The sequence below is a fragment of the Pinus tabuliformis genome, chromosome 4_1 (genome assembly GCF_031772625.1).
Source record: "Pinus tabuliformis cultivar Carrire ecotype Pingquan chromosome 4_1, CPIR1, whole genome shotgun sequence".
Classification (NCBI taxonomy): Eukaryota; Viridiplantae; Streptophyta; class Pinopsida; order Pinales; family Pinaceae; genus Pinus; species Pinus tabuliformis.
This window is the reverse complement of record NC_142303.1, coordinates 586,710,241-586,725,227: the sequence shown is the minus strand read 5'-3', so window position 1 is coordinate 586,725,227 and position 14,987 is coordinate 586,710,241. Positions and strand designations below refer to the sequence as shown.

At 39.4% G+C, this 14,987-nt stretch overlaps 2 protein-coding genes across 3 annotated transcripts in view; both read right to left on the bottom strand.

The window, feature by feature from the left end:
- LOC149177323 (DNA replication licensing factor MCM6-like) overlaps positions 1 to 13,279 on the bottom strand; it is a 40,755-nt gene extending 27,476 nt beyond the window's left edge. Inside the window, exon 1 of one of the 2 annotated variants that reach the window (XM_089420086.1) lies at positions 12,855 to 13,279. The gene's annotated coding sequence lies outside the window, so the exon portion shown is untranslated. Of the gene's footprint in view, positions 1 to 1,226; positions 1,398 to 12,854 lie in introns of those variants that run through there. The other variant, XM_089420087.1, reaches the window with a different exon arrangement.
- On the bottom strand, positions 9,389 to 10,570 carry LOC149177324 (uncharacterized). The gene has a single exon (XM_089421720.1). The coding sequence runs from the start codon at positions 10,568 to 10,570 to the stop codon at positions 9,389 to 9,391; it is 1,182 nt and encodes a 393-aa protein (XP_089277846.1).
- Positions 13,280 to 14,987: the final 1,708 nt, after the last annotated feature.

The following is a 14,987-nucleotide window of genomic DNA, read 5'->3' as shown; positions in this document are numbered from 1 at the left end:
AAGAGTCTCATCGCCAGCAGCAGAAGAGTCTCTGCGAAGAGTTTCATCGGCAGCAGAAGAGTTTCATCGCCAGCAGGCTAGTTCTGGCTTTTCATGGCCCATTATCATGGGAAAAAAAAACATTTTTCTATGAAAAAACAAATTAAACGAAAGGTAGAAAACACTCCAATCATCTAACACACATAATCAATGGCTCAAGATCGCACACATTACATTTTAGGGATGTCTTTCTCAGAGGGAACGCCTTACGGCGTAAAAATCTTTAAAAATATTTTCTAATCTGGAGCCCGAAAAACCCATACAACTACAAAGCGGCCAGGAAGAACAATTAAAAATGAATAAACAAGGCTGAATTCTTAAAGAGAAATCCTTATAATTAAATTCTAAGAAACCAACAAACTTGTACTATACTGGATCGCCCTACAATACCATAACCTTCATGGACGAAGTTATTTTTCAGTAGAAAACCAAAGCAACTGAAGCTAGATAGGAATTGACCGTTTGTTTCTTTAGAGCACTAATTGCATTGCATTGGTTATTTGTTTGCAACATCAACAAATATCGTTCTCGTTAGATGATTGAGCCATATAACGATGTATACGTATGCAATTATGATATAACCAGCCAACCTTGTAGGAATTATTTCAAACAGATCAAGCACAGCCTTTCCAAAGGTTTCAACGGGAAAAATCCCTGCTGAACGTGGAGAGCATCAAACAGGCCCTGTAATTTAAGTACGGATTTACGAAACAAAAACCCTATAATTTAAATATTGGCATTAAAAAAAAACACCCATAATCAGGTGTTCGAGATGCTAAATGTTACACTCAGTAAATTAATTAACCAAAAGTTATGGAAGAGCCGCGGAGGTTAAGAAGCCTGGCTAAAAAGGAACTGATATTTCTGGATTTACCTCTCAGGTCACCGAAAGGGGAAACTGTGAGCGGTTCGAGAAGGGTAGTAATCAAACAAAACAAGAAATGAGTACGTCGACATGCAACTGTATTATAACTTTAGACGCGCTATGAACCATATTCAAAGCAGTAACCAGACTACTGGTGAAAAATGGGAACTGTTTCCGGAACTTGTACTGAAATATAAACATATATTTCAGAACAAAAACGAAAACCCATATAACTAACGCATCATCAATAACTCATATTGTATTTAGCGGAAACAGAAAAGAGGACCATCATATGAAAACCCTGTTAACGCAGAAAATATACCTGTTAAATGAACCCTGAACAATAATCAGCTTCTGAGTGGATTTACTTTGGATTTCCAAGTTGAAGAGATCGTCGGAACGCGGTATGAGCTTACTGTCCCGCTATGAGCTTACTATCGACAGAGGAGTTTGCAGAGGAGAACCCTACCATTGCAAACGCGGGAAATGTTATATTTTTTTTTAATAATTTTGTAAAGCAAATAATATAGTAATTATGTTTTGTTGTTTTGTTGGGATTTGACCATTTGTATGCATTTTAAAATAATACAAACTAGCATTTGCATCTTATGTTGCAAAGGAAACGCCGTAAGGCATAGAGTGGTAAGGCATAGAGTGGGGAAGAATAGCGACATGTGAATGGGCATTGTTGAAAGCAAGGGTGGACGATAATGTGTATTCTGAAAATGGATATTTTGTTATGGTCAACCTAATGCATTCATTAATTAGATGACAACAAAAAAGTTTCGAGCCCAGGTTGAACCAACACAAATCTTTTCTACAAGACTGAAATTGCCTAAATGATTCCTCAATTAATGGAAATAACCATTTCCCTCCTCTAATACCTAAAATACATTGTAGGAGACCGATTTTTCAAGTAACTTAATATAACTAGCAATTGCCCCAAAAAGTGCAAAGAGAGGTCGATTACAAACAAGTTTTTTTATGTATAAAGTGTTGAGAATGGAGGATCTCGGATTAGACTTTAGTTGGACTCCGTTGGTTTGGGAGATGTATCATGTGTTACCATTTGTGCACTTTATGGGCATAAAGTTGGTTATGATGATGGAGATTATTTTCAACCAGTTGTGGGTTGGCAACAACTTTTGTGAATTCCTTGGGTAAGATTCGATCTTCTGGATAACGGAAATTCCAGTGTCCATTTAGTCTATACTAGAGTACAATGATTGTTGGCAAAGCTAAAGAAACTGCCATCAATGTATAGAGCCAATGTAACTCGTAGTCATCATTTTTATCCATACAGGGCTATGATTATAGGTACCAACCATTTGAGCAGGCAGGGGGTGTATTTGCTAAATAGGGATCATGTTATCCTCGTGGAGTTATTGGTTGCACTTAGAAAATATAAAGTAGGATTGAGCATCGACTATCTGGCTGGATGGAATTTTTTATAAGCGCTGGCCAATTTTATCTATTGTGTAATCATTTCCCTGATTTAAAGGCTGCTCTGAGTTACTAATAGAGACGGTTCTAAAAGATAAGGCTTCGAGAACCTTACTTTAGTTGGTGGAGGCTTAGTACATTTTCTTCTGAAGCTTTGGCCTCAAACTCGAAAGCTACTTGTAAAGCATTCTCCAAAGCATTTATACTAAGCAGGTCCATTTTTCTTTGGATATTTTGGTTGAGAGTCCTCTGAGAAGTGAGTCGAGGAACTTCCAATTCGTCACCATGGACTTGAAGCCATCAAAAATATTGTTTGATGCCTTTGACTAGGTACTTGCCTTACATGAATCCATTGCTTCATGATTTCCTCTGCTTTCCCCTTCAGGTATAACCTATCTTGCATTTCTTGCTTGAAGCATATCAAAGTTTGTGTAGGAGGTGAATTTGAGTTGACTAAGTCTCGTACAAGAGCCCACCGCCATGTTAAGGGTTGGTCGCTCCATACTGACTTCTTTTAGCATCAACTTCTGTGCATCTTTCAGTTGTTATATTTGAAAGAAGGCTTCTCGTACAAGAGCCCACCACCATGTTATGGGTTGGTCACTCCATACGGACTTCTATTAGCATCAACTTCTGTGCATCATCCAATTGTTACATTTGAAAGAAGACTTCTAGGCTTTGTAATGAAGCATCCATCACTTATATTTTAGGATTAAAAGCTTGATATATAGTTCATATATCAGTGATGTTATTGTCCCATAATACCATAAGATTGAAAGATTCATATCTGGTTGGAATTTCGATGATAATGACGGCCTCACATTCTGCCAGACTCCACATTTTCTGAAAGGCCGGGAACATATTTTTCATTTTAGATGCAATTGTTGGTTGTCAAATATGTCTTATACATTATTTTTATTGGACTTCATGCCTGTAGAGATATTTACTCTTGGCTACTTCCCCAGCCATGATAGAGAAAAGGAGCCCAAACACTTGTGAAGCTTCTTCCTCTGCATAGGTGGTGTGTCAAAATGGGTTCTCTTTTTGGCAGACATTTGAGTAACGGTCTTCCGCCAATATAAGATTCTGGTATGCAAGTATAATTTCAACATAGAATTGCCTACATGAACTTAGACCTGAACATCGCCTGAGAATAGAGACTTCAAAGCTAGTTCTTCAAGCGCATGTAATATAGATTCATTTAGAAAAAGGATGAGTGAAGACAATTGTAATGTTGAAGACAGACTTTGATCACCATATTGAGGAACTAACATTGTGCCGGAGCCCTACTGGCTTGAGAGTTTTGACAGGGTTTGTGTTCGACTAATATAGTCAACGAAGGTGAGTATTGAATAGGTTCTGATTGGACCACAAAACCATGATGAGTCTCAATGATTCCTCAGCAAGGCATCAACCAAAACAAAGCAGGAATTACACAAGCCTTTCGGGATGCTCTCTAAAGAAGCATGAAACTTCTCATTGTGTTCAGCAACATTTCTATTGAAGGTCAAGTTGGCTCATGTAAAGCAAGGGAAGTTTTGCATCTTCCACAACTTCACATTGTCAAAGACAGCCGTATTCTCTTGTCCAATGTAAGAAGAGAGAACACTTACAATGCAATATATTCATAAAAACATACTAAGAAATGATAGTTATCAAGATAGAATCTGAATTCAAATGTGGATACCGTACAATACAGAAAACAATTGGCCCACAAAACTACAGTTCAGAAAATTTAGGAGTATACATATTATTAAAGCAAAAACATGCACTTCTTCAAATTTATTGAAAAAAATAGGCATGTGGATAGTCCAGACTAATTTTATCAAAAATTTTAATGATTGGATAACATAAACCCCTACAAAAATGCTCAAAGGTCCGTTGAGCCTTCTGATGCAATCCCTTCAAGAAATGTATTTCCTTATGATACACTATAAACTGTACGAAACCCAACAAAAACTAGAGTAGCAGGTCTTCTCTAAAGAACATTAGATTTATTATTGAGATTATTACAAGTTTGATTTAAAAAAGTTGATAGCCATCACACTATTTTCTTGTGCTTGGTGGGCGTATGTAAAGTTGATAGCCATCACACTATTTTCTTGTGCTTGGTGGGCGTATGTATTTGTTTGCGTGTGTTGTGATTCTACTTTTGATAATGCAAATGATGTAACCTATTCTAGGTGTTCTGGAAGTAAGAAGGATATGCACAGACATTAGGTACACCCTTTCAAGTTGAAAAATAAAAAATAAATAAGCACATATCAAACAGAGAATATATGACTAAATACCTAGTGGAAGCTACTTATTTAGTATGTTGGCTCGGTTGGCATGCTTCATTTGAATGTAACTTTGTTTATGAAGGTCTAAGCAGGCCTTTAAGGTGCAGGCAACAGTGTCCCAACTACAAATGCAGTCTCCTCGAGAGTTCACACATGAACAAAATAGACAAACCTCTCTAGGCATCAGCAGCAGCATAGTCTTCTGAAATCTCCCATGGCTAGCTCCTAAAACGTCGTTAAACCATGCACTGAATCATTGTAAGCGCTCACTGTATCTTAAAAAATTATTATTACTTGTAAAATTTGTCATTGAAAACAGAATTTTTGTGCGACAGGATAAACAAATTAGTGCAGCACGGACAATCAAGTGAGGATCCGCAGGTTGTTAAAAGGCGAGCCCGTTCGAAAATGCACCTCCCCTTTGAACTTTCTCATTAAATAATTTTAGGTCGAGGGGACCCATGTGAAGGCTTCATAGCAGCACGGATTAAGAGCATATGGATGCTGGTTATATGGATCTTTCAATTAACTCATATTGTATTTAGCGGAAACAGAAAAGAGGACCATCATATGAAAACCCTGTTAACGCAGAAAATATACCTGTTAAATGAACCCTGAACAATAATCAGCTTCTGAGTGGATTTACTTTGGATTTCCAAGTTGAAGAGATCGTCGGAACGCGGTATGAGCTTACTGTCCCGCTATGAGCTTACTATCGACAGAGGAGTTTGCAGAGGAGAACCCTACCATTGCAAACGCGGGAAATGTTATATTTTTTTTTAATAATTTTGTAAAGCAAATAATATAGTAATTATGTTTTGTTGTTTTGTTGGGATTTGACCATTTGTATGCATTTTAAAATAATACAAATTACCATTTTATTGAAAAAATATAAATAATAAATTTAAAAATAATGAGTCATCTTTTGAATCACTATTAAAACATATAAAATATATCCTCATAATTCATATAAGTTTTTTTCAAATCATCATTAAAACATTATAAAGTATATAGTCACAATTCAAATAAGTTAGTTATTTATATATATATATATATATATATATATACATATATTCTTTAAATTATATTTTTGGATGGATAAGTAGATACAATATCTTAACAATCTCGTTTTGAAACTTGGGTTATGTAAATTACATAACTTAAAATCAAATTTTGCTAGATTTCAAATGAATCTACCTTTAAATATACTTTAAAAAAATGACCAGAGTAAGAATAAGATTAATGATATTTTATAACATTTATAATTAACACTAACTAAAGATGTATATTGATTTTTATTTCTATTATAACTAACATTTTTTTAATTTAAAGGTTATTTAATTTTTATTTTGAAAAAAATACATGTCAATTCCTCATGGATCACAAAAAAGATCACATATCATCTTCATACTAAGATGTAAAATACATCTCTCCACACAATCAATGCTTAAATTGTTTAGATTTATTTAAAATCACCATTAAAACACTAAAATATATAAAATCATAAATCATATAACCAATTCATAAATTTTATGCATTCAGGATTCTGTCATCCATAATGAATTAAGCAAAATCTTTAGGTAAAATTTTTTTACAACACATTTCGAACCAACAAATGTAGTTAATCATCAAAACTAGATTGTTTAGACTTCTTTAAAATCACCATTAAAACACTAAAATACATCAAATCATAATTCATATAATTTCTTCACATCATATAAATATATTCCTAAAATATTTATTATATTTTAATGCCGTAACCAATTTTATTAAAACATTTTTTATATAAAACTATATTCATAATAGGTTTATTATACGCTTTAATGCATAACCAAATTTCTTAAAACACTTAAAACATTTTTAAGGGAATTTTATGAGGTTTAATGTTATTTTTTTTGGTAAAGCAATGGTGTTCACCATTCAAGCGTTCTAAACCATAAGAACACAAATCATATAATTTTTGTGCATGAAATAAATCATTTCAAGGTGTTTATCAATTTTTTTTTTTCAGAAGGAAAAAACGGCATGGTATTATATTAAGAATATATAATAGGCAAAATACAAATGACGGACCATATGAAAAATCATTGGCCAGGAATAGAACAGATTCTGAGCGTAATGGGAAGAAAATGAGCCACGCTGGCTGATAAATACACCAATGAGAGAGAGCCGTCCAAACAAACCTGTTAACATAAGAGGACCAATGATTCAGGATCAAAACGAGCAGAACGGTTATGTAAACCATAAAACGGAAGGATCGGCAGCATCCAGAGATAAGGCTGAAACAAAGCATTGACAGCTGAGAAGCAAGCCCATTGAATGCGGCATCCAGAAAACAGATTCAAAACTGTTCAGAGAACGCAGATACAAGAACCGGAATGGAGGAAATGGGGATCTTTGAATCCTGGAAAATGAATTCGTTCCGCCATTTCCATAAAAGCCAGCAGGTATAAATGAAAATCGATCTCCATTCTGATCGTTGAACGGACCACCATCTGAAAGCATGCTGGACAGAGGCGAACAGCTGGAACGGAAAACCAAAGGAAAGGGAAAGATCATACCAGACCTGGGATGAAGCCGAACATTGGAAGAACATATGGAGGGATGATTCAGAAGCCTGGCAGCACATTGAACATCTACCGGGCCCCAACCATCCCTTTCTCTGCAGAACTTCCCAAGACAGGATCCTATTGGAGAAAAGCAGCCATGAAAATAAAATCGCCTTAAGCTGACAGTTAGATTTCCAGAAAATGAAGGGAAAGGCTGGGCCGGTAAGCGGCGGAAGAAGGGAAGAAGCAGCCGAATACAAGTCCTTGACTGTAGCAGACATTCTGTTTGGCCCCATCGACCATACTAACTCGTCAGATGAACCTGTTTGAGTGATGCCTTTCCCATCAAAACAGTTTACAGCCAGTTCCCATGATGGCCGCAGGGGAGAGGGCAAACAAAGATCATCGTTGTTCATCCAAATAGGTGCCGAAGACGACCATGCACGAATCAGCCTATTCCAGGTGAAGATCCCTCTGGAGTGTAAAAAATCTATAAGGTCAGGAGGCAGCGAGGACTCCAGCCCATATATGGTAGAGTCGATGCCGAGAAGGACGCTAGATCCAGAGGAGAAGCGCCATTTCAAGAAGCCGAGAAAGAGTGCCTGAGCCTTTTTGAGGCTGTGCCAGATGGCAGAACCCCTTTCCGACCCCAGGGTGTTCCTCCTGTACCAGTGAGCCAACGGCTTTCCCTTCAGATATTTGTGTTTAATAATCGAGCTCCAAACGCCTTCTCCAAAGATGCCTCTGTGCAGAGACCGGCATAGGAGAGCCAAGCCGAAGGACCTCATGTGAAGAAGGCCCCAACCGCCTTCACGCTTCGGACGAGAGATGATATCCATTTTGACTAGATGAATCTTGGCTTGATGCGATCGTCCGCCCCATAGGAAATTTGCAGACAAAGAAACAATTTTCCTAATTATGGAAGCCGGAAGAAAATACAGATGAGCCCAGTAAACAGCGAGGAGGGAAAGGACCGATTGGACGAGAGTAAATCTGCCTCCCAGGGAAAGAAAGCGCATCTCCCACTTTGAGATTTTGCTGTAGAACCTGTCGATGAGCCAGAGCCAGTCCGATTTGCGATTCCCTTTAGGTTTAAGAGGAAAGCCCAGATATTTAAATCCTTCATTTATGGGAGCCATATTAATGCCAAAAGCCTCAGCAATCCACTGAGCAAGCGCCTGGTTAGTGCCATTGTGGTACAGCATTGATTTAATTTTGTTTATGACCAGTCCCGTAGCAGATTGGAACCTGAGAAAAATCTCATTGAGACAGAGCCAAGTAGATTTTTGAAGCATGGCGCAAATAAGAATGTCGTCCACAAAGAGGTTGTGGGAGAGGAATGTTTTCTTGCAGATCTTGATCGGAATACAACGCCGGTCAGCAACCGCCTTATTAATCCGAGTGCTCAGAGAGTTCATGACAAGAATAAAGAGCAGGGGCGAGAGGGGACAGCCCTGCCGCAGCCCTCTTTCGGCCTGGAAGAAAGGTGATGGGATGCCGTTTATGATAACAGAGTATGAGACATTTTCGACACAAGCCATCACCCAATTGATTCCGGGAACCCTCAAACCAATTCTTGCCAGAAGAATTCTAAGAAAACCCCAATCAACACAGTCGTAAGCCTTTTGGAGATCTATCTTTAGGATAGCAGCATCAGAGTTTTTGGATAAGACTGAGAAAAGACACTCCTGTGTCGTGGCCACTGCATCGAGAATGTTCCTGCCTGATAAAAAGGCATGTTGATCCGTGGAGATGTAGGCACTGAGCACAGGTTTCATTCTCTCAGCGATAATCTTTGCTATTACTTTGTAAAGGATGTTACATAATGAAATGGGCCTGTAGTCTGCCAACGATTCCGATCGCTCCTTTTTGGGGATTAAAGCAATGAAGGTGGCAGTGAGAGCACTGTTGATGTTGCCTGACAGCCGAGTGGCATCAATCATCCCCAGCAAATCCTCTTTAAACATATCGTAAAAGTGCAGGAAGAACTCGATCGGCCAGCCATCTGGCCCAGGACATTTGTCCTTTTTAAACTTCTTGATGGCTTTCAGAAGTTCATCTTCTGAAACAGGCTTAAAAAACTCCGAATTCGCGTCTTCATCAAACATGACCGGCACCTGTTCAACCACCCAAAAGACATCAGATATGTCACTCGCCCACCGCTGATATTGACTTTGAAAAAACCTTGATGCTTCCATCGATATGTCCTGCTAAGAATAGAAATAGCCTCCATTTCCATCATCAATCCTCCACATGGCATTTTTACATCTCCTTGAGTTTGCGAAGTGGTGAAAGAATTTTGTATTACGGTCGCCTTCTTTAAGCCAGAGAGCTCTACTTTTGAGTCGCCAGGTTGACTCTTCCTTTTGCAAAATCTCCTGTTTCCTCTTTTCCAGAGATCGAAACTTAATTTTTTGATCAAATGACAGGCTGTCGAAATTGATAGAATGAGAGAAAAAACTTAATTCCTTTTTAATGTCCACCAGGTCCTGTTTGTCCTTCTTCTTTTGTATGATGGACCAGTCCTTAGCCACCGCCCTCAAAGCGTGAATCTTTTCACGAAAAGAGGAAAGAAAAAACTGTTGAGAGTTCTTTAATTCCCGCCATTTTTCAGTAATGGTCTCGTTAAAAGATTTGTCAGTGAGATAGATCCTGTTGAACTTGAACGAATAGCCCAACGTGTATTGAGAGTCCTGCCATTCAAGAAATATGGGACGGTGATCAGAAGTGTGTTCCATGCCCGTTCTGGCAATTGGCATACCCCAATCCGCTATGACTCTGGCTTTAATAATGAAGCGATCCAGTCGCTTAGCAATAAAGGCTGATCCTGTTCTGTTGTTGTCCCAGGTAGGAGACAATTTTCGAGGGACAACATCGACCAGATCCCTGTGCAAAAATTTTGAGCGAAGCCTATCAGCAATGGGATCATGCTTCCTGCAAATACCCCAGCATTCATTTGAATTTAGAGTGGCATTGAGGTCCCCCGCGATCAGCAACGATTGGATATCTAGAATTTCGGAGGCAAACAACGCATCCCAGAAAGAGGATCGGTTTCTGTATGGAGCGTAAATATTCAAGATGTTAAGGAGCTTTGACCGTCCTCTGATGTGCGCTGAAATTAGAATTCCTGCAGAACACTTAAAGGCTGAAGCGTTGACCCATGACGGATCCCACATCACCACCAGACCACCCGACAAACCTTCAGCATCGGATGCCACCATGTGCCAGGACGGAAACATCCTGCGAAAAAAAGCGAGGGATACTTTGCTAGAATGCATTGTTTCCTGTATGAAAATGATATGAGAATGAGCTGCTGCAAAGATCTCCTTAAGCGCCAAAAATTTGGGGAGGGCGCCCAATCCCCTGATGTTTAATGAGGTCAGGAACGTCATTTGGAAGATTGACCAGCGAAACTTGCTCTAAGCGGCTGGGGATCAGGAGAGGCAGTAACTGGAACCTCGACTAGGGATAAATTAGTAATGCCATAGTCCGAAGCAATGGTTCGACCTCTGAAGTGACGGCTACCTCCTTTGTGCTTCTTCCGGACAGTAATGTTTTTTGCCGAATTGGGACTGATGGATGGAAATGAAGGCTTGTGGATGGTTAAAGGTTCCAGAACATGAGGGTTCTTCTGTAGAAGGATGTCGATATCACTGTCATATTTATTTGTCGGAGAATCAGACTGGGATAAATTAATCGGCGGGACGATATTGGCTGTATTCCTTTCAGTATGACTGCAGAGGGTGATTCTGGAGAGAGCGTCGACGAGCTAAGAACAATCGGGTGAGAGCCCACCACAAATTCGCCCTTGTTCATAGGAGAAGGAGATGGCACCGGGCTATCCACTGGGGGCTCAGGAATGTAGGGGCAGCGGAGGTCCGGCAAGGGCGAGTTCGGCCGATCCTGTGAATAGAGCTGCGGAGATGAAGAAACCTTTTCCTTTGGAGGAGCATGGTCATGTATACCCGTCCCTTCAGACATGGAGTCCGCACCAATTAATCGGCCTCTATGAGGTGGACGGCGCCTAGACTTACGATTAGGCCTGAGGGTGCAGTTTTTTATCAGGTGACCAGTGCGGTGGCATTGAGAACAACGGAAGGGTATGCCCCAGAAATCGAGTCTTTGACAGATCGAAGACCCTTCCCAAGATATCACTAGATGATCCGGGTAGCCTCCTTTGAAAGGCTTCTCAATCAAAATCCAGGCGATCCTCTTGTCTTTTTCACCTCTGACCCAAGGATCGACGTATATGAATTTGCCAACAGCATTGCCAATCTCCATAAGGGTCTCCACAGACCATAGTTCCAGTGGCAGATTTGGGAGCTTGACCCAAATCATGGAGTTCGTTGGTGTGTTCTTGAGAGGGTCGAAGCCCACGAACCAACGGGACAATGACAAAAAACTCCTGCCAAATACCCATGGCTTTTTTAGAATTATTTCGAGATCTTCAGGGTTTAGAAAATGGAATGAAAACCAGTGTTTCATAAGCCTCGAAATGACTGGAGAGTATCCAATCAAAGCAGTCCACCTCGATGACAGCCAGGATCTCATTTCATCCTCTGACATTTGAGGAAAATGCCATTTACCGACGAGAGCTAGCTTTTGTAAGCTGTCAATGCGGTCCACCAATGTATTACTGGAGACAGAGACCGCCTTAGGAGGGGGGATAGTTTTAACCGGATGCCAGGTTTTCCTAGGACGCTCTGCCTTGTCCCAATCACCGCTGTATTTGGAGGGGTCCATAACATTATTATTCAAATCAGGGAAAGAGAAAGCCTGAGAGGAAGACGGAATCATCTCTTCCACCGTGGCATGCCAGGTGGTGTCTGGGATGGCAGCTTCACGTGCCTTTTCCGCCTCTATGGCAGCGCTAAAGAGGGCCTTTGTGGACGGTGAGTCACTGTCACCAGACATCTGAGCAGATAGAATGTTCAGGAAGATCTGAGGAGGAAGGACTGTACGTGGATATGTGAGAAGATATTCATAATGAGAAACAGATCGCAAATAGAGCCTGGATGATGGGATCCCGAGAGAGAAAAGAAGTAGGAAAAGTGTAGAAAAGAGGGTATCCTTGGATATTGTCAGAAGGACTAGATATGGAACTTAATGGTACCAGCAGAGTGGTACAGAAACCATCAGAAAAGGAAGCTGGAAGGATTGTTGATGACTGATGGTTACCCACTAGCGGCATACAGAATTTAATTGCAAGGCAGAGATTGATAAGAATTCCACCGCCAATTGACAATGAGAACTGTAGGAGGAGCATTTGACAGCCATCATATTAATGAGAACGGTCAGACACCGGAAAAAAGATTTGAATTGAGAAAACCGGCCTATAACCGATGAGAAAATCCGGTGAAAGCCTTTGTAGCCCAGGGGAATCGAAGCCAGGCAAATGACCAGGAGAGTTCCTCTGACTATGCCACTGGTTCATTATGGCAATCAATACAACAACAGTATATGTGAAAGACACACCACCATCTTCCAATACGACATCTTATATCAGAGCATGGACTGTACAGGAATATTGATGCCTTAATCTTATTTAAAATCCCTTTCAGCATGATATAAAACAAAACCAGCGAGCACAAAACCAGACTGTAAACATGGACCTGTAGGAGGAATCAATAGCGCATCAGAGAAACAGAAAAGCCGTGCCGAGGAGCCGAAACTTACCAGAAAGAAGAGTAATTCAGTTACCCTGACTCTGCCGTGCCGGTCAGAGAAGAAAAGGTATGATAGCGAAGGGGAAAGAGATATATAGATACTGTGGAGAAGGCTAGTGATGAAGAGTGATCCAGGAGACTCCCTGATAGGGTGGTGAGTGGAGCAGAAAAGGACAAAAGCTTATTGGATGAGGGAAGGGAGACATCTACCGGCAGGCTATGTTCATGGCAATGACTGGACAGAAAAAGACAAAATCTTATTGGATGAGAGAAGTGGAAAAAACGCTGCAGGCAGGCTATGGCACTATGATCATGGCAATGACTGGAGCAGATGAGTATAGTGGAAGACCGCTGCTGTCATGCAATGGCGCTGTGTCGATGGAGTCCCTGTCGCCTCCACTCCTAGGTTTATCATATACTTCAGTGCAAAACCAATATTCTTAAAGCACTTTTAAAGGAATTCGATGAGGCTTAGTATTTTTTTTTTTAATAGGGTACATAATTTTTTTACAAGAAAAAAATAATATAATTTTATTTATATAAAAATAATAAAATTACATTTGGTATATATGAGAAAATATTCACTATGTAAGTAGAATAATGCATTTTAGAGAAAAAAATAAGAACAATTTTAATATGATGGTAACACATAAATATATTTCCAAAAACCAAAAGAAGTATAAATAAATTATGAGAGAATAAACCAAAATCAAAACATGAAAGAAGTGAAATCACCACAAACTCATATATACATAAAAAATTCAAAAAAAACATCGGATTTCAAAACATATATATTGATCTAGAGGATATATAATAACTCTAGAAAAGTGCAAGAAACAAAGTTTGGAAAAAATGGATCATGTAGTAAAAAAAAACTGGCATTGAATGTTTCAAAAGTTGGTCTTTCAGTTCTGATGGAAATTTTACACAAAAATGTTCTAAGCCATTGTAAAGATACACTTAATGAGTTCAACATATCACATGTGTCAATTAAATCCAAGTGAGAAGGGTGATAATATTTCTCCCTAACACCCGAGCAACATCCAATTGACAAAGTTGTTAATAGTGTGAATACAAGTACTTAGTTAATAAGAGATATGGTCCATTTTATTTGTAATGCAAGAGTATACCTAATTAATAAGAGATATTGTCCATTTTGTTTTTAATGCAAGAGTATACCTACTTAATAAGATATTATCTCCATTTTATTTTTAAGACAAGACTGTACCTAATTAATAATTATATTTAATGCAATAGTGTGCCTAATTAAAAAGAAATATTGTCCATTTTATTTTTAAGGCAAGAGTAAATCTAGTTCTGTAGAAGCTTAAGGTTTTATCAACATAGAGCTAAAGGTCATTACAAATATATTATTAAGAGCTCAACATGTCACTTGCCAAAATTGAACTTGGGTGGAGAGGTGTTGTAGCGGATACAACCACCCTCCAAAATTTTGGCCTGCACCCAATTTCGGAGCCTCCCTTGAGAGTTTCACTTGATGACAGCACACACTCAGGTTCACTCAGTGAGCTCGTGTGAGTCTTCGCACCCATCTTGCTTGATCATTTCACCCAAATTTTTGCACGTTGATGTCAAACTCATTCTTGCGACCATGTTCTGGTTATACTCAAAATCTTCGCTTCATGTATACTTGTTGTGTTCGCTATGAAAACATCTGTTGCACTCACACACAAAGTCACATTCACTATTGCGCAAGCATCGTCTCGGTCGACCAACAATCAATCACAAGTGTCGCACTTGTCGCTTACACCGTCTGTCAGTCATGTTGAGCACATGTGTCTAGATGGTTTGAGTCGTCTCGTTGTCAAGTCATGTAAGTGTGTGTTTGCAAGATCACGTATGCATCTTTTGCTCGTTCACACACTTAGTCACTTTGTTGAAATTATAACGACCAGATTCCCCTTTGACAGCCGGACCATCACCCCGCCATCGTCTCGATCGACTATCACCCAAAATAGCGCAGAAGCACCAAGCAAGCTATTTCAAGTTGTGTTGTCTGCAAGCAAATCAATTAACCTTCATTCTAGTCAACCAGAGAGTTTGACCCAACAACCACTCGGGACTAACTCCCCTCAAAACTTACGCAGAGGCTCCAGACCTTACCCAGTACGTTGACTAAGAA